The sequence below is a fragment of the Ceratotherium simum genome, chromosome 4 (assembly GCF_057802395.1).
Source record: "Ceratotherium simum simum isolate JZ-2026a chromosome 4, ASM5780239v1, whole genome shotgun sequence".
Lineage (NCBI taxonomy): Eukaryota > Metazoa > Chordata > Mammalia > Perissodactyla > Rhinocerotidae > Ceratotherium > Ceratotherium simum.
In genome coordinates this window covers 27902003-27928065 of record NC_141903.1, presented here as the reverse complement: position 1 = coordinate 27928065, position 26063 = coordinate 27902003, and the positions used below count along the sequence as shown (strand labels likewise).

The window sequence follows — 26063 nt, the reverse complement described above, 5'->3', positions numbered from 1 at the left end:
GGATGCATACGGATTCCTGGGCCCCATCCCAGACTTACTATATCAAAAATTTGTATTTGCAACAGTTTCTCCAGATGATTCCAATGCCCAGCCCAGCTTGGGAACCACTGCTCTAAGCTATTCTCAGTCATAGGGTCCTGAGAGTAGATGGAGGCCTGGAGAGGGAGTGTGGATGAGAAAGGAGGAGGACGTCAATGAGAGTGCCTTCATTCATTCATTTATTTATTCATTCATTAAAGAATGGTCTATGGACCGCCTGCACCTGAAAGACTTATTAAAAAAACAGAGGCCCTGGCCCTTCCCTTGCCCTAGACTTCCTTAATTAGAAATATGGAGAGTGTGGCCCACAAATCTGCGCTGTAACCGGCTTCATTCATGATTCCTGCCTGCACTCTGTACAAGAACCACCATTCATTCATCCATCACTGAGACCTCCAGTTCGTTCTCACAAAAGCACTTACTGAGTCTCAGTTGACCAAGCACATCCCTTCTATTGGGGCTGCAGGGGCCCAGCTGCCACCCCGTATCACCCGCACGTGCCTACGGGTCTAGTTGGATAACAGGGGAGCACAGACTGGATGAGCATGGAGATGGCGGAAGCAGCCCTGTCCCGGGATCTGAACTTGCTGAGCTGATGGAAGGGGCAGTACAAGTATAAATAGTGGCTCTGGCTGCTTAAGACCTGACAATTTAGACAAAAGTCTTCGATTTTGAAGGGGGCTGGGCTGGGGTCCAGGTGAGTCTCTGAGCACGTACACATCTGTGTGTGGCTGTGGAGGACAGGCCATGTGCCCCGAGTGGCCACAGAAAGACACCAACCCTGACAAAGGTAGTTTGTCCAGAAAAGGCCCCAAAGTCCCAAGTGCCTCAGGACTGCGTGAGATTTTCCAGGTCGGCTCTGAGGGGCAGCACCAGGCTCGGGGCGAGTGTGGGGTGGAGGTGGATTGCATGGATAAGAGGGCCGATGAAAGGGCTGAATGACCTTGGCTGGGGTGGGAATGGCTGCCCAGGACCCACGTCAAAGAGGATTCGCAAGCTTTGGAAGTAAGTGCTGCTGGGGGAGGGTGCACAGGCGTGGGCTGGCTGGGGCCCATCCCAGGACCCTCTGCTGCTCCCGCTGTGTGGAGCAGAGGGGTTGTCCCTATAGCTTCTCTCCTGAGAAGTGATGGCAAGGCCCTGCTCATTTCCTCAGCCCTCCTCTGCCCTAGTCAGCCTCTTGTCAGTCTCTGGGCCATGCTAAAGTCACTGCCTGGGAAGTTTGTGTGCCTGCGATGGGTTTGATGGTCCGTGTTGTGGACTTCAGGTGGAAGGTTGTAGCTGGATGGCACCCGAGCCAGCAGACCAATTCTAGTACTCACAGATGAGGAAACTGAGGCAGAGAGGGGCAGGATTTGCCCAGTGTTACAACTGAGTTAAGTGGCAGAGCTGGAACCCAGCATTGCTGACTCCCTGTCCAGTGCTCCTTCCTTTGGGCCATACAGTCTCCCCAAGCAGAATTTGTCATTTCAGTGTGAGCAGAAGGTTGACCTGACTCAACATGCATCACAGCCTTGCTTGGCAATTCCCACCCTAGATGTGGCTTGAATCCACAGCAAGGCCAGCTTCTAGAGGGTGAGGATAAGGACAGGAGCTCACCTGGGACCCGTCTGATCTACTTGGAGGAGCTGTGGCCTTTGTGTTCACTTAGGAGCCCACCTGAGAGTCCATGGAATGTGGTGGAAGGAGCCCTGAGCTGGGTACTGGTCCAGTTCTCGCCTGACTTGCTGTGTGGTCTTGAGCAAGCTCCTTTCCCTCTCTGGCGTTCATATTCCCATTTGTCAAATGAGGGGCTTGACCCCAGTGCCTTTCCAGCTTCGATGCTCCATGTCCCAGACCTGGCCTCGAAGTGATCTCACTCCCCAGGGCTGGAGCCCGGCTGAGACAGGGGAAAGAGTGTACAGGACACTCTTCAAGGACACCCTGCCCCCCTGAAGCTCTCTCCTTGGGTCCTTTACAGGTGATTTGTCAACAGCAACCAAGAGCAAAACAAGTGAAGACATCAGCCAGGCCTCCAAGTACAGTCCAGTCTACTCGCCAGACCCCTACTACGCTGCAGAGTCTGACTACTGGACCTATCATGGGTCCCCCAAAGGTAGCACACCCCACACAGGAGCCAGGACCAGATCCCTGTCACCTGTGCCAGGAACAGACAGTCACCCCCTCCTTCACATGATCATTCATTTGTTCATTCAACAAACATGTACTGAGGGCCAGCCGTGGACCCTAGGGAGCAAAAGAGGCCAGGTCCTTGCCTTATGGAAGAGACATAAGTCCCAACTGGAGAGGGAGGTGATATACAGGAGGTGGCACACAGGAGGTAGGAGAGCCAATGGTGGGGGCATGCTATCCAGCCTGAAAGATGACAGAATCTTCTCAGACACAGAGACTCAGCCACCATAGGAAGGGTGAGGAGGAGTTAAGCCACCAGAGTGTAGAAATGCACATGCAAAGACCCAAGATGGGAGCGCGGGTTCCGCTGGAGAGAAGGAAAGTCTGTCAGCTTAGCCTTGAGCTCACAGAGGGAGAGAAGCAGGTGGGGTGAGGGGCCAGATCCCACAGCGCCTTGGGTTGAGGTGAGGATTTGGGTCTTTATCCTAAACACTAGGAAGCCATTCAAGGTGGTGACATGATCAGATTTGTGTTTTTAAGAGACCACTTCAGCTGTAGGGTAGAAAATGGTTTTGGAGGATGGAAAAAAGAGGATGTGGGGAGATGGAAGGCTCTCGTAGGCACCCTGATAAGGGGTCTGGGTGCTCCTCAAGGCACCATCCCACCCAGTCAGACATCCCAAGCTGTTTCTTTCAACTATGGGGAGGAATTTTCATCAAGTGCCACTTTGATTCACACACACCTTTACTAACTGAATGTCCACTCTGAGCAAAGCTTCACGGGATCTCAAAGATGACCCCTTCTTTTCCCTCACAGAATTCTCCGTTTAGTAAAGGAGCTGAGACACAAGCACAGCTCTAACCCAAAGTGGACAGTGCTCAGTGCCCACAAGAGAGAAGTGTTCAGAGGTGGCACAAGCAGGAGAGACCACACCCAGTAGGCATGGGGGAGAGGGGGATCTTAGAGAAGCTCGTGCCAATCACAAAATAACAAACCAAAAAAACCAACTCCAAATGGTTAAGCCAAAACAGATTTTCTGGGTGATGTGACTGAAAGTGTTTGAGATATAGCTGGATCTAGAGGTGAATGAACGTCATTGGGACTTGTCCTATCCCCTGGGGTGGCTCAGCTAGTCTCAGGCTGGCTCTGCCCTCATCACGGCAGGATGAGCTGCAGCAGGTCCAGGCTTACATACTCCCCTTGGCAGAAAGAAGACTTCTCTCTCCCTCCTGCAGCAGAAAAAGTCCCAACACTGAGGCTCTTAACTCTGTTTGGCCAGTCAGCTTCCCCTGCCCCTCACGGCCCCAGAATGGAAAGGGATGCTGGGCGTCTCCATCCAGGGAGGCCCATGGTGGAGGCAGTTTACCAAAGTGCTCTTGGGCAGGGTCACTCAGCTAGAAAATGGTGGAGCTAAGAGGAAACCTTCGCCTGTCTGGGCTCTACTGCCCCTCTGTGCCCTCTCCCCAGGGCAGGCCGAGTGGGGAGCATATCTGGGAGCTGATCCTAGCTGTCTTTTGGCAGTGCCCCGAGCCAGAAGGTTCTCATCTGGAGGAGAGGAGGATGATTTTGACCGCAGTATGCACAAGGTGAGCAGGCCACACACTGAATGAGCTGCTTAGATGGTATGGACTGAGGATTTTTTAATTTGCAAGTGACCAAATTCAAACCCATTTATGATAGAAAAAATAAATGTATAGCTTGGCATAACTGAAAAGTCAAATGATAGGATTAGCTTCAGGTATGACTTGATCCAGCTGCTCAAAAAATTGCCATAGGGAAATTGTCTTTCTCTCCTCTTGTGCTGGCTTGTCTCTGCACTGGCCTCATGTGCAGGCAGTTTCTTCTCATGTAGTGGCAAGTGGGAGCTAGAAACTCCCATGCATTGCTGGTGGGAATGAAAAGTGGTACAGCCGCTGGGGAAGACAGTTTGGCTGTTCCTCAAAAAGTTAAATGTAAAATTACCATATGACTCAGAAATTCCAGAATTGAAATGGAAAGAATTGAAAACTGGTACTCAAACAAATACATGTACATGCATGGTCATACCAGCACTATTCCTAATAGTGGAAGCAGCCCAAATGTCCATCAGCTCACAAATGGATAAGCAAAATATGGTATATCATACAATGGAATACTATTCAGTCATAAAATGTAACTCCATGTAGCTGATATATGCTACAGTGTGACTGAACCTCAGAAACATTATGCTCAGTGAAAGAAGCCAGACACAAAAGCCCGCATATTGTATAATTCCACTTATATGAAATATCCAGAATAGGTAAATCTGTAGAGACAGAACACAGATTGGTGATGACCAGGGGCTGGGAGGGGAGGGAAATAGGGAGTGACTGCTTAATGCATACACGGTCTTTTTGGGGGGTGGAAAAAAATGTTTTGGAACTAGGTAAAGACAGTGGTTGTACTAAATGCCACTAAATTGTTCACTTTAAAATGGTTAATTTTATGTTATGTGAATTTCACCTCAGTAAAAAATAAAATTTAAGATGGGTGCCAGCGACTCCAACAAGAGTCCTGGGAAGGCTCTCACTGTCCAGGCTGGAGCCATCTGCCCTTTGTTGAGCCCATCACTGTGGCCAGGACAATGCGATTCTGCCGTTGGCCAGGCCTGCTTTTTGTGCCCACCACCAGAGCCCCACCCAGACCACAGGACTACTTGTGACAGAGACATGAAGTCCCAAAGGAAAATATGGGTGCCGTAAGGAGGGAGGGACACGGAAGACAAAAATGACAGAGGATCACTGTGGAGAGTCTTTCCCCAGCCTGTTCCATCTCAGGGTTCTTTGCTTCCTTCTAACTTCGTCTTGCTCTTCCCTACCCCCAGCTCCAGAGCGGAATTGGCCGGCTGATTCTAAAGGAGGAGATGAAGGCCCGGTCCAGCTCCTATGCCGATCCCTGGACCCCACCCCGGAGCTCCACCAGCAGCCGGGAGGCCCTGCACACAGCTGGCTATGAGATGTCCCTCAATGGCTGTAAGCACTGCCCTGGAGGCCTACTGGCTTGGGGGCACTTTCCTCCCCACTCCTATGGATCTGAATTCCTACGGCCTCACCTGGGTTTAGAATACAGACTTGGCAAGAGGCTGTATGGTGCACTAAAGACTATGCTCTGCCCTGAGCCGTCACTTCTGCTTCTTTGGGGCATCTGAAGCTGTGACTTCCAGTCAGGTTCACTGTAAAGAAAAACATCTTCTCGTAGTCTAAATGGTTCAGAGATATAAGGGGCTGCCTCTGAGGTAGTGAGCCTCCCATCACTGGAGGTATACAAGCAGAGGCTTGGTTCAAGCGCTTTGCCCTGAGAATCTCTCATTGGAAGCTCCTCTCTGTTCCTGGACACATACATGCTCTGTCTGCCTCCTCTCTTTCTTACCCCTGTGGAAGTTAGTCCTGCCAGGAGATCCTATCTCAAGTCAAAACTTGACAGATAATAAAAAGTACCATTTATTATAACCCCATGTGCCAGGCATTTGTAGAGATATTATCACTCTTGGTCCTCACAAAGAGCTGCAATGTAGAGGGATTATTATCACCCACTTTGTAGATTAGAGACCCAAGCTTAAGCCACTTGCCCAAGGTCAGAAAGCCAGTAAGTGACAGAGCCAGGATCAGACCCAAGTCAGAGTGACTCCAAGGCCAATAGCTGTTCCATCTTTACCATACTGCACCTTGACCCTGGGTGAGATTGAAAGTGATGGTGGTGAGAATGATGAAGCCAGTTTTACTCAGTGTTTTGTAGGTGTCAGGCCCTGTGCTAACATCTTACTGTGTTCTGTCATGTATTCTGCACAATAAGCCTATAATGGAGACACGGTCCCTCCCCATTTTACAGATGAGAAAACCAAAGCATGATTAAGTAATTTCCAGAGTTAGGTGACTGCTGAGCCTGTTCCCCTGTTTGACCACTGAGAGGTGCTGTCTTCTGCCCCGGCTCTGAGCTCTCTGAGTGCACCACAGCTGCTCAAAACAGCTTCATCCAGTGGCATCTGGGCAGCAAATATCATAGAGCACCAGCTATGCACCAGGGACTGGGCTAGGAGCTGGGCGGGGGAGGGAAGATGGGGCACAGGTACAACAACTGGAAACTGACTAGTGGGAAAGGAGGTGGTGAAGGAGACCCCTCCTCCAGCCAGCCAGGGTAGCCCGGGTATGGGAGCCATGTCTTTGTCCCCATGAACTGTCCACCATGTCTTTCTGTCCCCGTGAACTGATCTCTGGCTTTTCTCTCGTGCAGCCCCTCGGTCCCACTACCTGGCTGACAGCGGTATGTTCTGCTCACCCTACCTTCAACCTATCATGTCCTGTGAGGGCCCAAGCTGAGTCAGCTGCAGGTCCCCCGTAGCTGTGATGACCATACAATGTGGATGTCCCAGCACAGTCCTGATCTCAAATAGTCCACCCCATTGTGTTTGTTAGATAGTAGGCCTCAATTTTTGGTTCTGGAGCTAGGGTTGCCATGCCCAGTAGCTCCCAGAGAGAAAGAAAGAGCACGCACCTCTCCCACCCACGAGGGAAACTGCCTATCTGGGTTCTGAGCTCGACTCCAATTCCAGGGCCTTTGTCCAGAGCCACCCTGTGGCCAGGACACAGGGGTCATCATAGGAGGATAGACGTGTGCAGAGTAAGGCCAGAAGACTGTGTGAGTGGGTGCTTCAGGTGGGCATAGAATTCTAAGTGGGCCAGGGCGAGGCACCCCTAAGATGGACAGTTGCATGTCTGGAGAGCAGTGGGGGGAGCTGGTGGCCTCTGGCTGCCACCCCTTCCCCCAGGGTTGGGGAGTAATATTGGCCATTTGCAGCCAGATGACCTCAGGGAGAGGAACCCCTGGCCTGTGGCTCCTGGTAATTGTTTTGGCTCTTTCTTCTCAGATCCCCTCATCTCCAAATCTGCCTCCCTGCCTGCCTACAGAAGAAACGGGCTGCACAGGGTAAGAGAGGCAGTGCTGGGGACATTGTCCCCAAGATGGTAACAATGCCAACATCAGCTCACTGTTGTGGTGATTATAGTGGTTCCTTAGGGGTGAATCCTGGACAAATGCCTTGGGGCCAGAGGGAGGTTAACTGAAGGACCCCAAGGCAATGATTGGTCTCTTCCCCCATGAGCCCTGTGTGAAAAGGGCCCCACGGGAGGGGCTGGGGACACCGGTGGCAATTGCTCCGTGCAGAGCGCTGTGCTGAGCACTTTACAAGCACCGCGCCATTTACCCTTCACAACCCTGTGACATAGTTACTATTACTCACCCCATTTTGTGGATGAAGAACTGGAGGCCCTGGGAGGTGTGGTGACTCACTCAAGCTCTCATAGCTCGTGAGTGTAGAGCCTGGATTCGAGCCCAGGCCACTGCCCCACGGCCCACACCCGAGTGCCATGTTCCACTCCCCTGACATGGTTTGTCGCCTGCTGCTCTTTACTGAATGTGACGTGAAACCTTCACAGAAGCAGGGTGGTGCTTTACAGAGTGAAAGGGAAGGAAAAACGTGCCTTGTTAGCAAGAGGAGAGGCTGTGCGACTGGACAAGTGATGGGGGAAGCAGGGACATAGAGACAGATGTTTGTTCATGGAGCACCTCTAAGGGCCAGGCCGTGTTCTGGGTGCTGGGCTCCCGCAGAGGACAGAGTCGCTGCCCCCACGGAGCTCGGCCTCTAGCTGGGGAGACGGACAGCCAACAGGTGAATATGTGATCTGAAGTCAGGTAGTTCTGAGTGCTGGGATGGAAGACAAAGCAAGGGAATAGAGAGAGGAGGTCAGAGAGGGTGGACTTAAATAAAGGCCTGAGTGCATGGAGGGACCTCACAGCTCTGGGACCAGCAAGAGCCAACCAGACGGAGGGAAGGCCAGTGTCAATGGCCCTGGGCAGGGAGGAGGTGAAGCATGGAGATGAAACCAGACAGGGATGTCAGTAGGGCCCTGCAGGACTTTGGAGGGTTTCTGGTAGGTGTGCTGCGTGATCCCACTTGGATTTTTAATGGGATCCCTCTGGCTGTCGTGTAGAGAAGAAGCTGCAGAGAGACAGAAGTGGAAGCTATAGACCCGTTAGGAAACTATTTTAGGGTCGAGCACACAGAAGGGATCATGGTCCACTGGAGCGCTACCGCTGGTGTTAATAAGCCCCCTCCTGCTGAGGAACACACAGACCCTGTGCTGTGGACTCTCAGAGCCTCGACATTCGTTCATGGACAGATGTTCATTGAAGGCCTTTTGCATATGCTGGGCACTACTCCGGGTGCTTGGAATACATCAGGGACCACACGAGACAAAGACCCCTGCCCCTTGGAGCTTCTATTCTTGCAGGGAGAAAGCAGGTATTAAAGAATAAACGAGTCAACTTATATAGAATGTAGAAGGAAATAAGTGCTATGGAAAGAAAGGGAAAAATTGAGCAGGATAAGGGGGATTGAGAGTTTGGAGAGGGGGAGACTTGCAATTTTAAATACAGTTGCCAGGGCAGATCTCATAGAAAAAGTGCATTTGAGCAATGAAAGAAAGCATGAGATGTAATTCACAAAGACATGAACGCTTACTGAGGGCCTACTGTGTGCCGGGCCTGGGCACGAGGGATATGGCAGTGAGTTAAGTCACCCCAACTTGAGACAGCGGCTTCTGAGGGGGCCTCATGTCCCACCGGCCCCAGTCCATGTTCTGGAGATGGGTGAGTGCTTCAGGGAGGCAGCGGTGAGCTTGCTCCGGCCAACCCTGGCTCTGTCTCCTCTGCAGACACCCAGCGCGGACCTCTTCCACTATGACAGCATGAACGCCGTCAACTGGGGCATGCGAGGTGAGTGCTGGCCTCTCTTGGGACTCACAGGGACTTCGGATGCACTGCTCATAACTGCGGCCTGACCTTCCACTTGGCCCAGCGCTGGGCTCTGTCCAAGCCCCGAGTTCCCACTCCCTTTCACTTCCCATTCCCTCCCTTTTCCCCTCCTCTTCTCTCATCCTCTCAAATCCCTGGCCTTGGGTGATCTCCAGGCCATCTGTCCCATCTGGGTTCCCAGAGCCATCACAGAGTGCTGTTGTCCCGGTACTGCTGAGTTAGAACTGCCTGCCAGCCCTGAGTGGAGGGAAACACTCAGAGCCAAATGCACATTGTTCCCAGCAAAAATTCCATGAGCTTCGAACTCTCTGCCAAATGATGCTCTCCCGCCAGCCTCCTCCAACTCCTACAAGCAGGCGCAGGCAGGAGGGCAGCCCACATCAGAAACCCGGAGGACTCCCCCAGAAGATGGAGGGTCTCACCCATGTGCTTCACGATCTCAGATTCTTCTTATTTCTATTCTAAATATCTCCAAGGTCATTTTTTCCCCTAAAACCATATCTCTGGATCAGCCTGACCCCTATCTCCAGCCATCCTTTGTGCTCATACCAGCCTTAATTTGGGGTGAATTCAACAAGGACAGGTGTCTAAGACAGAGGCCAGTGTAGTGATGCAAAGCAAAGACCAATGGGTTTCCATTTGTGTATGTCTCTTTTCTTTCTACAGAGTACAAGGTAAAGAAGATCTGTAGACCTTGTGGGTCTCCAGGACCCTGGGAGCTGCTACAATGGGGACCAGCAGGAGGATGACAGCACTGTCTGTACAGGGAAGGGAACACTGATAAATAACCCCAAGGGTGCTCTCAAGACAAGCATTTCCAGTCCCTTCATGGCCCACTTTTTCTGAATCCTGCCCTACCTCTCTTGCCTCCTGAAATCAGACAGTGCCCCAGGGGCCTCAGAGACTTTCTGGAGGCTTGCCAATCACAAGATGTTAGACATTTTCCTTCAGGAGGCATCGTGCCCTCATTAATGCCAGGTGCCACCAAGTTTATCCCTAGCAGTATTAGGGAACTCTGAGGTCTTGCCTTTTGGAAGACGGTGGCTTGAGGGTGCCGGGAAACCCCAGGGAGAGCAGACTCAGTCCTTCCTCCAGACTTTAATCTCTGGCCCTTTCTGGGTAGAGAAAGGGGCCCAGACACAAAATGTGGCTAAAGAGACAGGGCTACCACCTCACCCAACATGGAAACCCCCTCATCCTTTCTCCTTAGATCTACCCTTATGAACTGCTGCTGGTGACCACAAGAGGAAGAAACCGACTGCCCAAGGATGTGGACCGGACGCGTTTAGAGGTAAGTATAGAAAACTGAGCATCAGCCTTCACGTTTGAAGGGATTCCAGAAGTTGCTGCTCTAGTCCAGCTCAGGAGGGGTGGGCGGAATGAATGGCTTTAAGGTCACACAGCTTTTGAAAAAGCAGAGACTCCAACCCAGTTTCCTTAGCCCAAGACTGTTCCATGATGGTCTGTGCTGCCTCCTCAATTCAGTTAGCATCTGTGGTGCACAGCCACACAGCATGGCCCCACCGGGGGCTGGTGCTTCTGCAGGAAAGCTAGACTTGGTCCCTGCCCTCAAGGGGTGTGCAGTCTGGTTGATAAGAAGAAATGCAGCACTGGTTTTACGCAGGACTATATAGAAAACCAGTGCTTGTGACGGGAGGTTGGGGGACAGCACTGTGCAGAGGGTAAACACATAAGGAAGTCTCGAGTCAGACTCCCCAGCCTCCAGCCCTGATCCCGCCAGGCCTAGGTGGGCAGCTTGGCCACATGACAACCTCTCTAAATCTTAGTTTTCTCCTTGGTAAACTGGGGGTGATTGTTGTGCTTCCCTCAAGTTGCCAAGTGACATAAATGAGACAATACACAAAGAGCCTGTGGCACGAATTCTGGCAGTGAACTGAGTAGTAAGTACTCCACAGATGTTCGATTGCTGTTATTCAGAGAAGACCACTAAGGCTGGGTTGGTTGACATAGGCTTCCAGCAAGAGGAAGGATTGGGATGGACTTTGAAGGTGGGCAGGTCTGGATGGATGGAGAGAGGGAGGAAAGCATCCTGAGCAGTGGGAACAGCATCAACAAAGGCACAGAGGTGGCCTGAGTATGGCACTGGGCTCTCGAGCAGTCCAGTCCACTGGGTGTAGAGTCCCAGTCCCTGGTCACCTCTGATCTAGGAGAACCCTCTGCCCTTTCCACCCCAGTGCATCTCCCTACCTCTCCCTTCCCATCTCTCCAGCCACCTACTCCTCAGAGCCCCATTCTAGTGATGGCTGTACCCCAAAGCCCCCTAACCCCTCCCAGGAAGGTGTTGCTCACCTCTTCTTCCAACCTCCCCCAGCCCTGTGTCCAGAGTGCAGATCAAGCACCTCTCCCTCTCCTTTGTATCAGATCATTGAGCTATCCATCACCTCTGCCTGACAAAGACTGTCTGTCATCTGCCACAGGGCCTAGACTAGGAAAGGTGTCAGGAAATGTTTGGCTTCTAAAAGAGGAGGCTCAGCACTCTTTGGGAAGAGCATATCACCCACCCTTGACCTGACTGCTGAAGAATTCACCCAGAGTAAAAGGTTGGGGCATTAGGAGGAAAATGCAAGCAGGCCGGGAAGCTCTGCAAGTCTTTCCAGCTCTAGCATGCTGGGTTAGCAGCCAAGCAAGCAGATGATTCTCCGCACGTTTATAACAAGGGCCTCATTTACTGTCTGGCAGTGAGTGTCTGCCGGTGCTGAAGGACAGCTCCCACGGCAGCTCAGTGGAGCCAGCATTGAGAGACAGAAATGTTCAGGAATGTGGTTCGTCCTGGAGGACAAATTGCTCCCCTACATCCTCTAGGACATTCAGACCTGGGAAGCTCAACCTTCCCTAAGCATCAGAATCACCCAGGGAGCTTTTTAGAAATATCAATACAGGGTTTCACCCTAGACCAATTAAATCACAATCTGGGGAAGGAGCTCAGGCATCAGTATTTTTCAGAGGCTCCTAGGATGTCTGACGTGCAGCCTGAGCTGAGACCACAGGGCTAGAGACACTGCCCTAGCCCCCTGCACCAGTTCAAGGAGGGACTGAAGAAGGAAGACCCTGACTCTGTCCTCAAGGAGCTCATAGTGTAGATATGCATTCATCCAATAAATATGTATTGAAAGCCTGTTATATATACCAGGTACTGTTCTAGGGGCTTTCAGTATATCAGCGAACAAAACAAGGACCCCCACCCTCTTGGAGCTGGCATTCTTGTGTGAGGAACGAGACAGTAAACAACACACATGATAAATAAATGATACAGTACACTGGAAGGTAAGAGGGCTAAGGGAAAAACTGAAAGGAGAGCAGAGTGAGAGGAAGTGGGAGTGGGGGGTGAGTTGCAGTTTTAAATGGGGTGGTCAGAGTAGACCTCATTGAAAACGTGACATGTGAGCAAAGACTTGAAGTAGGTGAGGAGTTAGCCGTACTTATAGAAGGAGGAAGAGCACCGGGAAGAGGGAACAGCCACTGCCAAGGACGCAGGAATGAGCCTGGTATGCTTGAGGATGGCAGGGTGAGTGTGGCTGGGGTCAGACGAGCACAGGAGAAGATGAGGAGGAGAGGAAGTCAAAGGAAACAGAGACCAATCACAGACACTATGTCACGCTATGTGATAGATACACGAAGAAATCATTGCAATAGTGAGAGCGACCCACGACTGAGGGCTTCTCATGTGCCAGCCGCTGTACGAGCACATGACCTGTATCATCTCATTCACCCTCACAGTATCCACGAGGTAGGTACTGGGATGCTCCCTCTTTCCAGAAGAGGAAATTGAGGCTCAGTGAGGTGAAGTAACTTGCTCAAGGTCACACAACCATATCTGCCTGGCTCTAAAGCCTGTGCACTTAACTTTTATGCTTTCAAGTCTGTGGTGAATGTCAAGTGGACAGGGCTGGCATTAGATGCTCTGAGAACTCGCAGAAGAAGGGGAGCTCCAGCTGGCCCTTCACGGAGGGAGAGAAGAAAAGCTTCAGTCTCCTTTAGTGGTCTACTGTGGACACTTTACTGAGTCGAGTCTGCCATTCCTTTACATTGAGCCTCGTAAAAAAGATTTTTAAACACAATAGAGAAAACCACCTAGAGAATCCATAGTAACTACCACCCTCCAACAACAAAAAAAAATTATCCAAATTATTTTTCAGCATTCACTTAAAATAAAACAAATATGGATGAGTCAATAGCATGATCTGTCTGGACTGGCGGAGACTTACAGGGTCTGGCAATCAAATGTGATGTGTGGATGCTGTGTGAATCCTTATTGAAACAACCCACCTGTAAAAAGACATTTTTGAGACGGAGGAATTTTATTGTGGATGGATATTAGGTAATTCTGAGGAATTACTGTCATTTTTTCTTAGGTTTTCTCCTGGCGTGGTGGTTATGTGAGAAAATATCCAGTGTATTTTGAGATGCATACTGAAGGACATAGGAATGAATTGACACAATGTCTAGGTTTGCCTTAAAACACTTCAGCAAAGGAAATAGGTGAAGCAAATGTGGCAAACTCTTGATAATTATTGAACCTGGGTAATGGGCATGGGTGTGCATTGTACTATTTTCTCTCTTTTGTGTGTTTTTGAAATTTTTCATATTAGTAAGATTTATTTATGAATTTCTAATGGAGTTGACCAAGAGGGGCAGTGGGAGTGCACTGCGTTTGGAATCAGAAGGCCTGGACTTTGGCCTCAGCTCTGCTACTTACCCCACCTCCTTCCCTCCCTCCTGTCCTCCCTCTTGGTCAAGTAAGTCATTTTAATTCTCTGACTTGAGGTTTTCTCCTCTTTCAATTGGATAGAAATAATTCCCAGTTTTCAGGGTGACTGGAAGAATTAAATGAGAAAAATAAGGATGAATAGCACAGTTATATGCTATTGAGCATAACACAAATGCAATGTAAGGAACTGTTGATGTTATTAAATACTGTTCAGTATTGAAAAATCAACTCAAAGTCACCAGCAGCCAGTGATATCTATCAAAAGTATCAAAGTTATCTTTGCTTGAAGTTCAGGAAATGTGGCTAAAATATTAGTTCCTGGTAATAGTGGGCCAGAGAATTGGTTAATTATTGTGTGGCTGTATACATAATTCTCACTGAATCTCCTTCAATACCCAGCTAGCTCATATAATTGCTACCAACAGGTCATCTCAATGATTCCAGTAAGTTTTCAGGCAGGATATATGCCATATATTTCTCTCTTTAAACATAATTTTAAATTTCCTTTTGAAAATTTTTCAGACCTCCAGAAAAGTTGCAAGAATAGTAAAATGAACATCCATCTACCCTTCACCTAAACACACCAATTGTTAACATTTTGGCACATTTTAAGTCCCATATATTTCTAACTCTAAAAGCTTTTGACAATGTATCAACTTTCAAGGCTGCTTGGAAGGGAGGGAGGGGAGGCAGGAGGGAGGGCAGGCAGATGGGGGTTTAAAAAACCTGCCATGGAATTCAGAACAATGTTTTATTCTATAACATATTTGTTTTCCTATAAGAAAGAGATGAAAGGACATTTCAGTGGATGGAGAAATATAAACAGTAATTTTTTTTCATTGACTGGCCTGAGGAACAGCCTTCCAGATCATTTGTAAGAATATTAATAAGAGAAAGTACACCCTAAAATCTTGGACATGCCTCCTTTTTCTTCCAAAGGATAGAGGGCTAGCTTAATCCATAGACACCCCTGGACAGAGAATTCATGGAGCAGGGATGCAGAAGGGTGCGGTCAACCAGGATGCATCAAGGGGCACTTAGGTGAAGCAGAAGTCCCACCTGAATCTTGGGCAGAGGCGGCCTCTCCAACCAGAACAGCTACAGAGGCCCGTCCGAGAAAACACTCATTCACACATTCATCCGTTCAACAAATATTCATCACACACCTTCCGTGGGTCAGATTCTGTTCCAGGCACAGGGTGCCCAGAGGAAACATACAGGGACCGCTCCTGCCTCCACCTGCCCCCAGCCTACACCTCACGTCCTCAAGCTGTTCCCTCTCTGTCCCCTCCCATCTCCTTTCAGCGCCACCTGTCCCAGGAAGAATTCTACCAAGTCTTCGGCATGACCATCTCCGAGTTTGACCGGCTGGCCCTCTGGAAGAGGAATGAACTGAAGAAGCAAGCCCGGCTGTTCTAGGCAGAGGCTCTATAAATATATATGCATTTATATAAAGATATATGTAAAATCTCTATACTGAAGCTCCGTATAATCCTCTCTTGTGGAATGGGGCACACTGCCTGCCATGAAACGTCCTTTTCTGTACTGTCAGGCAAGCCCACGTCATTGAGATATTTTTATGCTCCTTACTTTCTCTTTTCTAAGTGCAATGGGGTTTGGGAAGGGATTTGAGGGGACTCCCATCCTTTTACTGGTGGACCCTTTTTATACTGAAACATCTGTCCTAACTTGAGTCCCCCAAGTTCCAACTCTCCTTCCTAGAGGAGGTGCCTGCAGAAGTCTCTCTTCTCTCTGCTCCTTGGCTCTTTTCCCCAGCTGACCATGCAGCTTTCACACCTTACTGGCCCCAGAGGGGCCCCCCATGGGAGGATCCACAGTGGTCCCCCAAAGTCACAGAGCACCCTTGAGAACCCTGAAGAGTTTTCTCATCACCCGCATTTAGGAGCTCGGTGCTCTCTGCGGGCAACGCGGTTGGAAGTGTGGGCCTCAGATCTACTGGTTATAGCAGTAAACAGAAGTGGATAGGACCTTGGCCTCTCCTCAGCTCTTCAACCCTCCTCCTTCTGCCCTTGATCCGAACCTCTCTCTGGTCCAAATCTGCGACTCATGGTAGGAAAAGAAAAGGCACTTCCCTTCCCTCTACCACTTCAACCGCCCCCTAGCCCTGACTGGAGAACCGGAGGGAAGGAGTTGAAGCTGGGAGCAGGAGACAGAGCAGGGCATCTGTTAGAATTGGAGCTGTGGGACCTCTGAGGACTCTCCACTCACCCTCACTGCTCCCAGCACCTCCTGACCCTTCCCCTTTGTAGGAGAGGCCCATGATTGCACCGGTATTCTTCAGCCTTACTACAATCTATGTGCCTGACAACTCAACACACCACAGGGCTAGCGTTCCCATCACAGCTCACCTGAACAACTGGACAGGTGACCTCTAACACTCTTCTAAAGCTGATATCGACCACGTCCCAGAGAAAGGTTCTCAGTCTATACCTGCTGGTCCCTGGGCTGTCAGGGCCTTCCAACCAGACCCCCACCAGTCCGACTCCCACTGCAAAGTTGGCCATGTTTCATGGGGGAAACTTCGGAAGAATGGCTGCTTATGAGATTCCAAAATGAAGCATTGGCCAACACTGTTCATGATCATCCTGGATCTCCCCAGAGGCTGCCTGTCCTGCCTCCTTGCCTTCTGGAACAGAGGTTAAAGCGCAACCTTTTCTCCTCCCCTCTCTAACCTTTGGCCCTGAGTTGCTGTTGTCTGGTGGGGTCTGTTTCTTCTTGGAGATGCCTTGAGTCAGACCATTTTGAGGTCATGGAGGAACGACGAAGAAGTGGAAATGACAGTTATGTCTCTCAAGAGGCTGGGGATGTGACGTGGCAAATGTAGAACTGACTTCAACGAACCCTCACTAAGCACCTGCTGACGCTGAGCACCTGCTGTATACTGAGCACTGAATGGGGGAGGGAGATGGGAACACAGGGACGATCAACATGAGCCGGTCTAGGGGGCATGCCTGCTAATAATGGGTATCAGAAGGCATGTCCCCAAACAGGATGGATGTAAGGCAGAAAGTGATAGGAGATGGCGTGAGAAAGTGTTTGTGACATTACTGAAAAGGCATATGCAGTCGGTGCAGACCAAGGAAAGCTTTCTGGAAGAGATTGCATTTGAGCAAAATTCAGGACAGATCTTTGTAAACTGGGAGAAGACTGTAACTTGAAAGGGTAATAGGATGAGGGGCCGGAAGGGAGGTCTAGGATGCTCTCATTTAAAATGTCAAACCTCTCTGCCACTTCTCTTTTTGGCCAATGTCTTTCAACTGTCCTAACCCTTTAGAAGTGTCCCCAGCCAGATGCAATCATAGAAACTGCCTCATTATCACTGGTTGAGAACTTGGCGAGATTGAAGGGCTTTTGTTATTGTTGTTGGATATTTTTGTTTCCCATAAAAGCACATAATTTCAACCCAGACCTGTGTTCTTCTGTTGTGTCTAGTGTGAGTGGAAATGAGTGACATGGGAGGAGGCTGAACCATGCACATTTTTCAAAATAAAAGAGACTAGAGAGCAGCTCTCTCTTGGCCTCAGTTTCTCATTCTGTAAAATAAGAAAGTTTGATGAGGTAAGCATTACCCAGATTGTTTCCTGCAGAATGCAGGGGCCTGCAAGATGGCAGAGGGTGTTCCAGCAACAAATAAGATTCTGTGATCAAAAAATAACAACAATAATGATAATAGTTTCTCGTTATTAAGTACCAATAGTGTGTCAAGTTCTATGCTGAGGGCTTTACACCCACCATCTTATTGAAGCCTCTGTAACAACCCGAGAGGTAGCCATTATTCTTATCTCCTTCTCACAGAGGAGGAGACAGCTTTGAAGAAGACACATAATTACCACGGTGGAGCCAGGAGCCAATTCCAGCCTGTCTGACTTTCAGCTGCAAGTATAGAGCACCTTCTTAAAAGAGGCTTCAGCAATGAGAGCACAGATTGTCTTGCACAATCAGAAGTCCAAGTGCAGTGTAGTCAATTCAGTAGCTCAGGGATGCCATCAGGAGCCCAGGTTCTGCATCTCTTCACTCTGCCACCCTCAGCACGTTGGCTTTTGTCCTCAGACGCGTCCCCTCATGTTTACAAGAAGCTGCTGTGGCTCCAGGCATCATGTCTTCACACAACCACGTGGAAAAAACAGGAAAGAAATTTCCTTCTGTGTGTCTCTTTTAATCAGAGAAACTTTCCCAGAAGCCCTCAGTAGACTTCTCAGGTTCTACTGGCAAAAGTAGGGAATAGGCCCAGGCTGCAAAGAATGCTGGGAAATCGAGTATTTGGCACTTTCAGCCTCGCTAGTGAGAGGCTGGCACTCTGGTGACAAAAAAGAGAGATGGGGCAGATAAGGAATGGCCTCTGGGTGAGTGAATCACAGCGTCTCTGCTACAGCCACTGTGCCAATAAAAAGCATATTATGTCCCTCCCCTTAGAGACTCAAGGCACCTCGCCAAAAGTCCTGCAGAGTCCTACAGGACCTGCATTTAATCCAATGTCTCATAAACTAACTTGACATAACTCTGTTTGAGAAATGTTAGACTTACTGTATTTCATCTATTCTTAGACACTTTTTTTCACATTTTGACATCTCTAAAGATGAGATGTGGCTTAAAAGTAGCTCCTTTCCTGACCTCTCATTCTATGATTCTTTAAAAATAACCAATTCTATCATCCCCACCACAGCCCCTCCAGACAGGTGGCTCAAGTGTGCAAAAGGATACTCCAGATGTTCCTTTGCTCCCTCCCTCCACAAGCACCCAACAAATATTTACTTATTGAGCATCTGCTGCCAGGCAGGAGCACTGAGGATACAAGAGTGTGCAAGGCAGGTATGAGCTCTCATGTAGCTCTGGTCTAGAGGAGGAAACAGATTGTAAATAAGTAAACAGGAAAAGAGATGGCACACGAAGATAACTGCTCAGAGACAACAAACAGGTACCAGAGAGAGGAGCAGAAAGGAAGTTACTTCATACATTTACTGAAAGATGAAAACAAAGCCCCCACAGGAAAAGTGGGGGGGGGGGGTGGGAGCATTCTGGGCACAGAGAACAGCATATGCAAAGGCACTGGGATGGGTAAGAGCTTGGTATATTTGAGGAACTAAAAGTGCCTGTGGGGACAGAGTGGAGCAAATGAAGGGGAGAATGAGATTATAAGAGGTGGGGAGGCAGTCAGGGGCCAGAACATGCAGAGCGTCTAGAAGGACACCTCTCATTCATTCAGGCTTTGCGGAGATTGGCTTGCACTTGCTTGTTAACCTACTGGAAGCAGGGAGAATTGTTCCAAGGCTTGCTGCTCGAAATGTGGTCCCTAACCAGCAGCATTGGAGTCACCAGCGAGCTTGTGAGGAATGCAAAATCTCAGGCCCAACTCCCAACCTACTCAATTCGCATCTGTATTTTAATAAGACCCCCATGTGATTCACACACAGTGAAGTTTGAGAAGCACTGCTCTAAACCGTCTTCCTTTTACGGAGAGACACAACAACATTTGTGTCAGACTTTCTGAAGTTCTAGAAGGGAGCCTTTTCCTCATGCATGTAACCTCTTTGGACACTGGAGGGCAACCTTACATTAATAAGGCAGAACACAACTTGGGGGCAACAGAAATCACAAAAGGTTAGAGCTTAAAGCCAATACAATGACCATATTTCACAGCCACGGAAAGAGGCCCACGGAGGGTTTGAGAAGATCAGGACAAGCAGCCAGCTCCCCGGGAGCCACTCGTGCTCACCAGGCTGGTGTGGAAGCATGGGGACTGGCTGTGGATGGTGTCAGTGGCTACAGCTGGCCACTGAACAGAGCCCAGTGTGGAGTAGAAGGGCTTAAATTCAAGGGAAACAAAAGCACTGCTGAAATTCATAGCAATTAACATCGCAGAATTATGCCAACTCCGTTAATGCCCCACGTGGAATTAAGTTTTAAATGCTTCATTCCACATCAGACTTCGAGTTGCTAAAAATCTCGACCACAGAGTGATAAACACCTGCTTACATACACAGCCACAAGCTGCTGCCAAGTCATTCGGAAGCCCTGCAGCGAGACTGTGAATAAATAAAATCCAGAACCATGATGACAGGGCCAGCCTCTCGTTACCACCCAAGAGCCCACTTGGCTCTTCACCTGGCGGGGTCCAGTCGGCACAGGGGCCCAGGCAGGAGAAACCAGAGGCCTGCAGTCATCCCCAGGCTTAATCCTCAGGGCAAATTAGATCCAAGTGTGCAGATGAATCAGGTCAAGTAGTGAGGTGACATCTATGCCCGTGACCTTCTGGGGAGGGGAACTATCCCAGTGTTTCCCAAATTTCAGTCACTCCAACACCACCCTCACAATTTTCCTCAGATGATTATTTACTTAATGCTATTTACATGATATTTTTCTTTCAATTGACTCATACCCGACATTTCTATCTTAAGCAATATTAGTGAAATTATGAGTTCATAAGGACCGATTATATGCTGTTAATACAAATTCAAATAAATTCATCACTCTGCAAATATGTTGGTCTGTGTAACATCTAAACGTATCTCACATTTTCACCAATACTCTGAGTTCCACACTTTGAGAAACACTGTTCTCTTTGACGGAAGTGGGAGGAGAGAAAGCGACGTGTATTCCCTTGGTTTCTTCACGATGACTGGTCTTTGGGGAGCCAAAGGGAAAATGATCTGAATATGCTGCAGAGAGAAGAGAACACAAGCTACTTTGACAATCAAGCAGGACCTGATTAAGCCCCACCCTCCTCAGAGCCAAGACTCTCATCTCCCGCCACTGGTTCCCAGAGCATGGTGCCAGCGGGGAGTCCTCGCCAAGGTTTTCATTGGATAGTGTCTTCCCCAGCTGCTCTGGTTTTGAAGACTTTGCCTTCATGGGCACCGCCATGAGCTGCAGCAGGGACCTTATAGCACCATGGCCAACTCAGCCTCCCAGCCTCAGTACAAATCTCAGCCTCACCATTTACCCGGCGTGGGTTATGAGCTGAATTGTGTCCCCCAAGACTTAACGTGTTGAAGCCTTAACCCCAGTACCTCGGAATGTGGCTGTATGTAGAGACAGGGCCTTGAAAGCGGTGATTAAGTTAAAATGAGACCATTAGGATGGATCCTTATCCAATCTGACTGGTGTCCTTATAAGAGGAGATGAGGACATACAGAGAGACCCCAGAGATGCAGGTGCACAGAGGACAAATCATGTGAAGGGGTAGCAAGAGAGTGGCCATCTGCAAGCCAAGAGGAGGAGCCTCAGAGGAAACCAGCCCTGCTGGCACCTTGATCTTGGACTTCCAGCCTCCTGACCTAAGAAAATAAATATCTGTCGTTGAAGCCACCCAGTCTGTGGTATTTTGTCAGGCAGCCCTAACAAATAAATACACCACGTGAAATTACACTTGCGAGATAGGACTAAGAGCACTTACTTCATAGGGTGGTGAGGACTGAATGATGTGCTCCAGCGACAGTCCCGGCTGCAGGGCAAGTGTGCATGTGACGGCTCAGCATCTCCCTGGTTCTTAGATCAGGTGGTTTACCCAGACTGTGAGTGCCCCCGCTGGGCCGGGCTGGAACTGCAGGGAGGGAGGCATGACTTTTTCACCTGGAATCTCCACCTGTCACGGCGTGCAGGCCTGGAGCTGAGCGGTCTTTGCTGCAGACTGGAAGAGACCATGTGACGATGAAGACTAAACAGAGGAAGGCAGAGTCGGGAGGTGGAGAGAATGTAGCGACTGCTCTGTTTGCATTCCTGGATCTGAGCTTGCCTTGAAGACAGCTTCACCTCTTCAGCTCCCCGGTTACCCTCTGAGTGAAGAAATTCTCTTTTTGGTTTAAGCTGGTTTGAGTTGTTTTTCTGTCACTTGCCACCAAAAGAGTTGTGACAAAGACACTGGCTCCCAGAGTGAATTGATATTGACGGTGGAGTCTCGAATGTGTACCTTTGCTGTCTGTGTGAGGGAGAGTGATCACAGTTTAATAGTGCAAGCGTCTGCTCCCGAAGGAGCATGCAATGGGACGTGGGACTCACTAGGGAAGCAGAGTGAACACACATGAAAGGGTCAAAGCTTGCCTCGGGCAGTCACAGAAAAGTGCTTGTAGGGCCTGGACCAAGGGCCTTCTTGTTTCCACAGCCCTCTTGTGGATAAAGAATTTATTGTTCTACAAAAGAAATGTGACTGCCTTGGTAACACACAGGGTCTTGTCCACCTGAATCAGAAGAAATTATCCCAAGCAATTTGTCCTTCTGACAAAATAACAGCACTATTTAATTTTTTAAATGTACAAACAAAACGCCACCTCTTAACAGACGCTGTGGGTAAGAGGAGCTGGAAGCTGGATGGTCCTCATATCCGAGAGTGTCAGGTGTTCCTGCCGGGAGGAAGGAACCTGGCAGAATGTATCACACGTCCAATGGTTTGATTTACATAAAATGCCCTGCAGGGGGCAGCCTGGCTGTGTCGCTGAGTTCAGTCTCTCTCAAAGTTTCCATAAGCATCTGACAACTTCTCCAGAGGAAGCTCACATGGATTACAATCATAACTCACACTTCTGACCCTGGGTCAGGCCCTGGGCTGGACTTGATACGTCTCATTTAATCCTCTGCGCACTACTTTTATCTTCATTTTACAGATGAGGAAATCGAGCCCATGATGGGTAATTCATTCAAGGTTTCACAACCGTGTGTGGCAGAGCCAGAACTTGAACTCAGGTGACATCAAGGCTGGAGCCCTGGATGCCACCCTGGTTCTGCCACTAAGGTCTGGGGTGATTTCAGGCAAGATTTCTTCCCCTCTCTTGGCCTCAGTTTCCTCATCTGACAAACCAAGGGACCAGACTGGCTAATCTCTCAGGCTCCTCTCAGCAATAAGGTTTTTCTAGCTCCAGGCTTAAGAAATTCACTTTGGGTCTCTGCAGCCTGGTGTCAGCCTGCAGCCTACAGGTGAAGGTAGGCGTGCGGCACAACCTATCAGAAGACAGTGAGTACACCCTGCAGCGTTAGGGATCAGGCTTCTCCTCGGGCCCTCGGGGTGGAAGCACCCAGCTGGACAGACTCTGCAGAAGTCTTCATGGGTTCATAACTTCCCTCCAGCTCCCACACAGGGAGCCTATGGGCCAGATTAAGCCCACAGGGGTGTTTTAGTTGGCTCTTGCAATGTTTTAAAACAACTGGAATTTATTACCAACATTTTTAAATCAAGAGATTTTCACTAAAATCTGGATTCCCGGGGTTTCCTGAAAATTCTAAAGATCTGGCCACTCCAGGACTATGTTCCCACTGGCCACACTGGTCTGAGTTGCTGGCTACGGGCCTTTTAGATGAGACACAAGCAACCTGCTTTGCCTTGGGTCCCACTGCTCCCGCAGTCAGCTGACACACACACACCTCATCTACCTGGCCGTGTGGGCACTTCGGTCTGTGAGCCTCATTGAAGAAGCCACGGTGACCTTGTTAGGGAAATGTAAACCAAGACTACAATGAGATATCACCTCACACCCGTCAGAATGGCTATTACTAAAAAGGCAAGAAATAACAAGTGTTGGAGAGGATGTAGAGAAAAGGGAACCCTCGTATACTGCTGGTGGAAATGTAAATTGGTGCAGCCACTATGGAAAACAGGATGGAGATTCCTCAAAAATTTAAAAATAGAAATACCATATGATCCAGCTATTCCACTTCTGGGTATTTATTCCAAAGAACACAAAAACGCTAATTCAAAAAGATATATGTACCTCTATGTTCACTGAAGCATTATTCACAATAGCCAAGACTTGGAAACAACCTAAGTGGCCATCAATGGATGAATGGATAAAGAAGATGTGGTATATATACACCATGGAACTAACTACTCAGCCATAAAAATAGATGAAATCTTGCCATTTGTGACAACACGGATGGCCCTTGAGGGTATTATGCAAAACGAAGTAAGTCAGACAGAGAGAGACAATTACCATTTGATTTCACTCATATGTGGAAGATAAACATGCAGATACAGAGAACAGACTGGTGGTTACCAGAGGGGAAGTGGGTGAGGGGAGAGCTAAAGGGGTAAGGGGCACAAATGTATGGTAATGGATGGCAACTAGACTTTTGGTGATGAACACAATGCAGTCTATACAGAAGTCGAAATATAATGATGCACACCTGAAATTTACATAATGTTATAAACCAATGTGACCTCAATAAAAAAAAAAAAAAAAGATGCCAGGGTACTCTTTTCTTGTCGAAGGACCTTAAGGGAGGGGGCAGGCTTCATGCAGCATTTGGGCATAAAACAAAAGCTGCTTTTCCTCCAGACACAACCAGGGCACTAGACTCTGTTGACCGTTGAAGCTGAGCCCTGTGGCCTGGGTACAGGTAGGAACCCTGTGCCCTGAAACAGAAACCCAAAAGTGTGACAGAAGGAGGGGTTTTCATCCATCCATTAAACTTTTTCTCTTTCTCCCAGCAGCCGCCACTCAGATCTCTATCTGCTTTCCGGGGCCCAGGGTGGACCAGCAGGCATGTGTCATTTCCCTGGATAGGGGCTATAATGGTGACATTGTGCTGAGAGGAACAAGAGGGGTTTTCATCCAGCGAGGAGCAACGGGCAGACACTTGAGCAAGGGGCTCTGGGGCTCCCTCTACACAAAGGAGCTCGGGAGAGGGGCCCTGAGCCAAGGAGAAGTCCCATGGGCTGGGCTCCATGTCCACAGCAGCATGCAGGGGGCTGGGACGTGCAGAGACATTTCCCAGAGAGCCCCTCACTGCAACCTCATTTCCCTTTGCAAATAAATAAGCAAAGAAACAATCCCAGAGGAAAAATGGGACCCCCCCCCCGCGACACATGCATTAACAGAAGCCTCATGAATCCTTGAGCATTTATGCACTAATTCACTTCACACACTTATAACCGCTTACAAGCTGCCGGGCACTGTACTCAGCTCCAGGGATCAGCCAACGAGTAAGACACAGCACCCACCCTCACGGGGCTTGCCGTCGGGGGGCAGGGAGAGGGGAGGAGAGAAATAAGTAGGAAATCCTACATTGACGACCCAGTGGAAGAACTGAGTCACACAGTGACAGAGCCAGTTCCAGAACCCAGAGCTGAACCCCCAATGTGTGGTCTTTCTTCTTCTTCCCGGGATCTCCTGAGATCACTGCTTGTCTACTCTGAGGAATGGTGGGTTGGGCTCCGTGAAGGAAGCACCCCAAAGGAATTTTGACTCTACACTGAGGGCAAAGGGAGCTATCAAATATTTTTAAAGGAGATCTGATTGGGATCGTGGAATGGTCACTCTGGGGACCCTGGTGGAAGCAGACCTGGAGGCAAGGTGACATGATAGAAGGCTAGAGTGTGTTTCTCTCACTGGAACAAAGAACATTTAGCCTCCAAATTTTTCTTTCCCAGAGCTTCCCAGTTCCACCTGATAAGCTAAGAGTGAGCCTGGGGAGTTATCATTTGTTTTCACAAGACTGGGAGCAGGAGGGAGTTGAAAGCTTTCTTCCTGGTATTGTTCACTGGAACCAAATTGGATATCTTTTCACAGAGCCGAGGCTGTCCACACAGAATTCTCTAGACAAGTGCCAGGCAAACCTGGAAAACTTAGTCCTGACCCAGAAGGAAAGGGAAGATATGAGGCAGATCCTAAAACTCCTTTCCCGAGAGTTACACTCATACAGAGAAATGGAAAGGGGAGGGAGAAACCAGGCATCCACCACGTCCATCCCCATCCTTGTCCAGGACTCACCACCCAACACCCCACAAGCCAGCCAAACCAAACGCTTTGCAGACACATCCTGCAGTTTTCTATCTCTGTGGCTTTGCTCTCGCTGTTTTCTCTGCCTGTAACCTTATCTCCCCACTGCAGGCTCACCCAAACGTCTGTCATCCATTACTGTCTCCGTGAGCACGAAGAAATTCTTGCTTTGTCTTGATGAACTCCAAAAGCACTTTATCTCTCCTCTGGTTCTTTTCACATAATAATTTGTAATTAAATTATTTTATACATATTTATCTCCTCTACTAGACTGGAGATTCCTTGAGGACAGAGAACATTCCTATTTAGCATCAGTTCTCCCAAGAGGAACTTGCACAGAGTGCAATAAATATTCCTAAGTGAACCGATAAAAAGCGGGGGTAGTTTTTATGGTGACTATAGACCTAATGAAAGGAAAAGTACAAACGAAATATATAGTTATTCCTTATCCAAAACCCACAAATAGCTTTCTCATCCATCTCGTTCAGTTATCCTGACAGCAACCAAGCTGTAGTCAACTTAGTCAGCAGTGCCACCTGGTGGACATTGTGGGTAATTATCTAAACCAGAACCACCACAGCTTCACAGCGACTTGTTAATTCTTAGAACCGCGCACATACCGTGTTCTCCCA

The 26063-nt window shown here is 49.0% G+C and overlaps 1 protein-coding gene across 1 annotated transcript in view; it reads left to right on the top strand.

Annotated features, from left to right (window-relative positions):
- The window catches only part of ABLIM3 (actin binding LIM protein family member 3), a 110538-nt gene extending 93314 nt beyond the window's left edge, over positions 1–17224 (top strand). Inside the window, exons 16-24 of the mRNA XM_004428667.3 lie at positions 1997–2131; positions 3670–3734; positions 4991–5138; positions 6397–6426; positions 7031–7089; positions 8877–8937; positions 9643–9650; positions 10187–10267; positions 15011–17224. Of these exons, the coding sequence (XP_004428724.1) occupies positions 1997–2131; positions 3670–3734; positions 4991–5138; positions 6397–6426; positions 7031–7089; positions 8877–8937; positions 9643–9650; positions 10187–10267; positions 15011–15124 (701 nt within the window). The 3' untranslated portion in view covers positions 15125–17224. The remainder of the gene's footprint in view (positions 1–1996; positions 2132–3669; positions 3735–4990; positions 5139–6396; positions 6427–7030; positions 7090–8876; positions 8938–9642; positions 9651–10186; positions 10268–15010) is intronic.
- Positions 17225–26063: the final 8839 nt, after the last annotated feature.